The 7,468-nt window shown below is 35.3% G+C and overlaps 1 protein-coding gene across 3 annotated transcripts in view; it reads right to left on the bottom strand.

Annotated features, from left to right (window-relative positions):
* Window positions 1–7,468, bottom strand: part of NAP1L1 (nucleosome assembly protein 1 like 1) — a 36,149-nt gene that overhangs the window by 18,112 nt on the left and 10,569 nt on the right. For all 3 annotated transcript variants that reach the window (XM_015819681.1, XM_015819679.1, XM_015819680.1), the window contains exons 3-4: window positions 5,548–5,636; window positions 2,266–2,368 (exon numbers count right to left, since the gene is read on the bottom strand). In XM_015819681.1, the coding sequence (XP_015675167.1) occupies window positions 2,266–2,368; window positions 5,548–5,636 (192 nt within the window). The remainder of the gene's footprint in view (window positions 1–2,265; window positions 2,369–5,547; window positions 5,637–7,468) is intronic.

A 7,468-nucleotide genomic window follows, 5' to 3' on the forward strand; every position in this document is an offset into this window, starting at 1 on the left:
ATGTGTCATGCATAAATGTATGTGTTCAGATAAACAGCTTCCAATTCCATCACCATAGGAAACAATTGGAGGAAGACATGATTATTTCAGTTGATTCTATATTTTGTCATCCCACCTCAGCGATGTCTCATGTTAGGATTCTATGATTTTTTATGAGATGGGTTGGGCTGAGAGAGAATGACTGGCTCAAATTGTTGTCAGCAAAAATGAGCAGGGAAGAATACTCTGTATGTTTGCCACCTTGAGTTGCATAAGAAAAAAAGGTTGGGATAAAAATCCCCCCCCAAAAAGGACAATTTGCAGCAAGGGAAAAAAGATGTGTTGAAAAAAAAGTTCAACACACACAACCTAAAACAGCCCATTTTAGCTAAGATGTCGTAGTCCAATCTTTCAGACATTGCTTCTAGGCCTCTCAGATAAGGTCAAGTGTAGTGTAACAGTTTTACTCCAAACATGATCATATAATTGTCACACTTGAGAAAAGTTTCAAGAACAAAAGCTTGACTTTATCTGAGGAAAGGGAACATCTAGAAGTCCCCTATTACAGTATTGATGAGTAAATTGTCCAGCACAATAACAAAGCATAGGAGTATCCATCCATGACCTAAACCAGGACAAGTCTAGAATGACCTCACTCTGACCAATAGCCTCATACCCTACTGTTGTTCTGTCACCTTTTATTCTGATAGGCAGTTCCACAACTACATACAATATATTATTAGCCTTGCATATCCTTGCAGAGCCATGGTGGAGCAGCGGTTAGAATGTAGTACTGCAGGCTACTTCTGCTGACTGTGGCTGCCAGCAGGTTGGCAGTTTGGTTCTCACTGGCTCAAGGTTGACTCAGCCTTCCATCCTTCCAAGGTCGGTAAAATGAGGACGCAGATTGTTGGGGGCAATATGCTGACTCTGTAAACTGCTTAGAGAGGGCTGTAAAGCACTGTGAAGCGGTATATAACTCTAAGTGGTATTGCTATCTTGAAATAGCAACTCTCCCCACTTGATTCTCATTACAAAAGGGCAACAGATGGTGAAAACATGCAAAGAGAGACAACTTTGTGATGTAAGAATGAATAAAAAGTTTGGGGAAATGTTTTATTATCACTTAACATTTTCAGATTTTGGCGTTAGAGTAAAGGAAGAAGGGATAAAATAAGGAAGACCTGGAAAGCCCAATTCATGAGACAAGAGTTGTGAGTTAGGATTTCTCTTTCACGGATGACTACCTATTTCTACACGATGGGTAACAAATATAAACACGACGGATTATTTCAATGACGCGACCGATATTATATTCGTTTTATAACTAGACCTGTTACGTCGTCAACGTAGGTAAAGAATTTATGATTCATAATACTTTACAGACGTAAGACTCAAACACGGATATTATTTTACACAAAATGAATAACATTTTTCTATTTCAAGTAAAGCAACAGAAGCAGCAAAGTAGAATAAAAATTTCAAAGAAAGCATTATGTTCCACAAAAATCAAAGATAACAGGAAGCAGTCATGTAATTGTAATGTATTTAATTACAGATTATACAAACTTGTAATTGTCATATCTCTATATGCTTCCCACTATCTTTCATAAAGAAAATCACATACTTTTCTTCTCAACATTATTAGTGGAATCTTATATAGATAACTAAAAAATTCTCACTGAGCTAAATACTTGTTTCCAAGGAAGCTTGAATAGGACTGCAAGCTGTTCTTTTCTAAATCATCAATTATGAAAGCTTCTCTGAATCAGATTGCAGGTAGCCCTCAACCTACAACCATTCATTTATTGACTGTTCAAAGTTATACTGGTACCAAAAATGTGACTTACAATCAGTCCTAGACCAACACAGTGTCCCCATGGTTATGGGATCAAAATTTGGTTGCTTGACATCCAGTATATATTTAAGTGGTTGCAGAGTTCTGGAGTCATGTGATTGTCACTTACAACCTTTCCAGCGGGCTTCTGGCAAACAAAGTCAATGGGGAAAGCCAAATTCTCTTAAAGACAGCATGATTCACATAACCCCAGAGATTTGCTTAACAACCATGTCAAAAAAGGCTGTTAATTTGTGTGTGACCCACTTAACAACTGCTTTCCTTAACAAATGCTGTGTAAGACTACCTGTACTTGTCGGATGCACAATTTAACTACACATACAAGACACATTCCATTCATTATTTTGCCAAATGATTATGTGGCATTACACACACACAAAAAAAACTAATCAAGGAATAAGACAGTAAAATAATATACTGTAATATACCTTTCTATATATCCTGTAGGTGTTCCCACCAAGCCATCAAGCCTTTCCTGGAGGGCTGCAAGAATCTGAGGATTCTGCATCATTTGTACAGTTAGTTGGCGTGCTGAACAAAACAGAACAGATTTTTAAAAAATCTTATAAAATATTGTTACCCTTGTTATCTTTTTTTAATAAATAACACAAAATAAATAATTGTCCCCTCTCTATATGCTCACTGATTTAAGGTAATTAGATAAGATACAACACTATATTCATTGCTAGACAATAATAGCAAAAGAAATTACTCATGTAAAGCCTCTTAAACTTTGCAGGCTAGTTGAAAAGATAAACATGTATAAATATTATTACAATATTTCATTTTCAGGTTATGTAAAGTGCAAAAAGTTAGAAATATTAACAAAAATAAATTAGGGCATGTGTTTAAAGATAAGAAAACATTGTTAGAATTCATTTATACTCTCACTATTCATTATACTTCTTCTACTCTTCTAAAAGCATTCCAGCTTCTACCACTTCTAAATGCCTCTTCATCCCATAACTTTTCTCAATTCTCTTTCTGATGAACTCATAAATCCCATCTGATCACAACTTTCTTAGTTTTCTCTTCTTCTCTATCTAATCATTTGTCCTTCATCTATTTGGGTTTATCATTTAGTACTTACATTCTCACTATACGACCCAATCACTTCAACGTATTTTAGTATTGGTCACACATTTTTAAATTCAATCAATATTCATACTGCATTCATTATTGGACTTAATTCTCCTTTCTAACAGAATAACAAAAAATGCATTTCAAACAAGTTATAAATTGATTTTGCATTTTAATGAGTGAAATAAGTATTTGACCCCTTTGCAAAACATGACTTAGTACTTGGTGGCAAAACCCTTTTTGGCAATCACAGAGGTCAAACGTTTCTTGTAGTTGGCAACCAGGTTTGCACACATCTCAGGAGGGATTTTGTCCCACTCCTCTTTGCAGATCCTCTCCAAGTCATTAAGGTTTCGAGGCTGACATTTGGCAGCTCGAACCTTCAGCTCCCTCTACAGATTTTCTTTGGGATTAAGGTCTGGAGACTGGCTAGGCCACTCCAGGACCTTAATGTGCTTCTTCCTGAGCCACTCCTTTGTTGCCTTGGCCATGTGTTTTGGGTCATTGCCCTACTGGAATACCATCCACAACCCATTTTCAATGCCCTGACTGAGGGAAGAAGGTTCTCACCCAAGATATGGTACATGGCCCCGTCCATCATCGTTTTGATGGGATGAAGTTGTCCTGTCCCCTTAGCAGAAAAACACCCCCAAAGCATAATGTTTCCACCTCCATGTTTGACGGCGGGGATGGTATTCTTGGGATCATAGGCAGCATTCCTCCTCCTCCTCCAAACACGGCAAGTTGAGTTGATGCCAAAGAACTCGATTTTGGTCTCACCTGACCACAACACTTTCACCCAGTTCTCCTCTGAATCATTCAGATGTTCATTGGCAAACTTCAAACGAGCCTGTACATGTGTTTTATTGAGCAGGGGGACCTTGCAGGCACTGCAGGATTTCAGTCCTTCACGGTGTAGTGTGTTACCAATTGTTTTGTTGGTGACTATGGTCCCAGCTGCCTTGAGATCATTGACAAGATCCTCCCGTTCTAGGCAGATTCCTCACCATTCTCATGATCATTGAAACTCCGTGAGGTGAGATCTTGCATGGAGCCCCAGACCGAGGGAGATTGACAGTTATTTTGTGTTTCTTTGCTGATTGATAGGGGAACAAATACTTATTTCACTCATTAAAATGAAAATCAATTTATAACTTTTTTGAAATGCTTTTTTCTGGATTTTATTGTTGTTATTCTGTCTGTCACTGTTAAAATAAACCTACCATTAAAATTATAGACTTATCATTTCTTTGTCAGTGGGCAAATGTACAAAATTAGCAGGGGATCAAATACTTTATTCCCCTCACTGTATATAGATCCAAAACCTTTTTACCAGCATTTGCACATCCTGAAACTTCTCCCATGCTTAAATAAATATTTTACCAACATGCACTAATACATCTATACGCTTTTCAAAAACCTAAAAAGTTTTCAACAGTTTTATATAATTTGGAATTATTTAGTCCACTTCCCTGTTAAACAACAACTACGTGTTCTTTGGTACATTATATTTTACAGCTATATTCCTTGTTGCATCATACAACGTAACATTTGCTGCAACCTATTCAAATTCTCACCCAATATTGTTTTACCTACAAATAAATGTTTACAGATTCACATCCTCTACCAATTTCACAAGCATTCCTTATACATTTGTGCATAAATATATAATCAAGGGAGCATTATATATTCTTTTCTTACTCCCTCTATTATTAATTTGCTAAGCACTCCATTTATTCTCACACATACTTCATTTATTCCATAAACACTCTTACAGCTTACAGCAACTGGAGCTCCATATCTGTAGAAAGCATTCCACAATTCAACTTGTCATTATTTTACGCTATCTCTGAATCAACATCCATACAATAAAACTTTCATCCCACATAAATTTCTTAATGACCTGCTGCAGAATAGAAATCTAATCTTTATTACTTTTGTCCTGCAGAGCATATTGGACTTTCAAAATTTTGCTTACTGTTAACTTCTATATTTCAATCAGAAATCTGAGAAACGTGTTCCCCAGTCACTACCTTACCTTCTATAATTTTTGCACTTAAGCTTGCTTCTTTTGTCAAGGGAAACAATGGCATTCCCCTAACAACTGGACACAGATGCGGTCTTCATATCCATAAAGCCACCCCAAAAGCAAACTAAATCTACAAAGTACTGTATATTTATGAGAAATTTTGCATTTAAATTTAGTGTATGTTCATTTTGAAGATTGAAATCCTATGTGTTTTGACACTAAAATAAAGTCCACTCTATTCAGTGGAGCTTTAATGATATGTGGGAATGACCCTGGGAGATAGGGCAAGAGACACAGCCAAGAGAATGGTCAGATAAAAGACAACTCTGCCCACAGCATAAACAGGGGTTGGGAAAGAGCTTATTTAGAAGTAAAACATATAGGCTGCAATAGAAAACCTCTTAATAAAAAAGTACTTTTCATAAATATTAATTAGTAGATATTTGTGACCTAAAAGGTAAATATTGCATTTACCAAGGTATTGTTCCCGCCCACATCACTAATAAGTGTTTACATTATTAGGCCTCATATTATATTTGAAAATGTGCATTTATAGTACTCACAAACAACTTAATAATCTCATGTTCGTTTCTGTCCTTACCTTTACTGTTAGCATCCTCACCAGATTCTTCTTCTTCTACTTCTTCAACATCTTCCATATCTTGCTGGTCAAGCTCAGCCTGTTCTTTGCTATCCAAAGCAAGCGTTTTCAATTTGTTATCCAGATATTTATTTTTTCTTAAAAGTTAACACTTCAAATACATGCTATCAACATGCTGATCAAAATATGTGCAGAAATTAAAGTCTTTCAAATAAATTTACTTAATGCAAAAATCATCAGATTTTCTTCATTCAGCATTCTGCTTCAACATTAAGAACCAACAATGGCAAAAGTGGAAAATATCCCTGTTCTACTTATGAAACTCTAGGATAATGTCTTTCAGTTTAGAATACCGAGAATATTTCAGGGACAGTGTATAGTATATCTTGTTTTGTGATAAGCTTCTGCAATTAAAATAATATGTATGTGATCATTTACAAAACAATTGTATTTTTAAAAATTAAAATATATAAATATTAATAAAGAGACACTACTCAAGCTCTTTGGTGCTAGAGGAATCAATTTATCTGTCCTGCAAAAAGATCACATGATGCAAATTTACATTATACTGCAATACACATGAAGACCAAACTTCTCAGCACTATAGCTACATAAAGAATCTAAGTGCCAAAAATGATAGATGTTACTGGAATTTGGTTTTGTAAGGCTTCACATTGATTTTTATTGTTCTGATGGATTACATAAAGAAATATAACTTGTATACATTGCTTGCAGTACAAGGCTCATTTAAATATTTAGCATCATTTCCAGTTATTGTAACTGCACTTTTCCCCTTTCCATTTATATTCTTCAAATGTACATTGTCTTGCCTTTGGCACACAAAACACTATAACTGACATTTTTAAGAATAAGTAAGACAACATTGTCGTTCCAATTTAGCATTATTGTTCAGAATGAAGAGCAGGTCCGGTCAAGCATAAAGCTACTGATTTCAGAACAGAATTTTTAAAATTTATATAAGAACATGAATTTGACACTCAAGTTTTCATTGGAACAGAACATAAGACATGTCATGTTCATTACTCTGCACTTGGTATTTATAAGTCAACACAACAAGTACTGATATTTTATTGTATCCATATGTAACCTGAATTCTATTCTTTTATTCACTGTTCCATATTTATGTTGAATTCTTAAAGGGCAACAATCTTATCTTGTAGGTTGTATATTATTATCATTACTTAACTACGGCTAGCCAACAAGAATCCTTGGGATAAAACATTCTTTTAAGCAATTTTAACATTGTTATATGTAGATATTCTCAGGCACCATAAAATTAAATCATTGTTATGGTACCATTATTGGAAGAAATATAGAAAAATCTGTTTAAAAATCTATTTAGAATTGTACAAGTAGTCTTTGACTTACACCATTCCTTTAGTGACCGTTTAAAGATACAACAGCACTGAAAAAGCAACTTATGACTGTTCAGCATATGACCGTTGCAGTAGCCCCATGGTTACATGATCAAAATTTGAATGCTTGGCAACTGAGATGTATTTATGATAGCTGCACTGTCTTAGGTGATGTGATCACCATTTGTAACCTTCCCAGCTGGCTTTCAACAAGCAAAGTCAAGGGAAAAGCCAGATTCACTTAATGACCACAGGATTCACTTAACAACTGCAGTTATTTGCTTAACAACAAAGTGGCAAAAAGATCATACATTGTTGTTAAAATTATTAATAACTACCTTGCTTAGCAACGGAAATTTTGGGTTTAATTATGGATTTAAGTCTATATGTCCAAGAATAAAAACTCATTAATATTTCAAATATCTTTGAATTAATCAATGGAACAACCTGCCTCCAGAAGCGGTGAATGCTCCAACACTGGAAGTTTTTAAGAAGAGACTGGACAGCCATTTGTCCGAAATGGTGTAGGGTTCCTGCCAGAGCAG

The sequence above is a fragment of the Protobothrops mucrosquamatus genome, unplaced genomic scaffold (assembly GCF_001527695.2).
Source record: "Protobothrops mucrosquamatus isolate PMUCROS unplaced genomic scaffold, P.Mucros_1.0 scaffold966, whole genome shotgun sequence".
NCBI classification, from domain to species: domain Eukaryota; kingdom Metazoa; phylum Chordata; class Lepidosauria; order Squamata; family Viperidae; genus Protobothrops; species Protobothrops mucrosquamatus.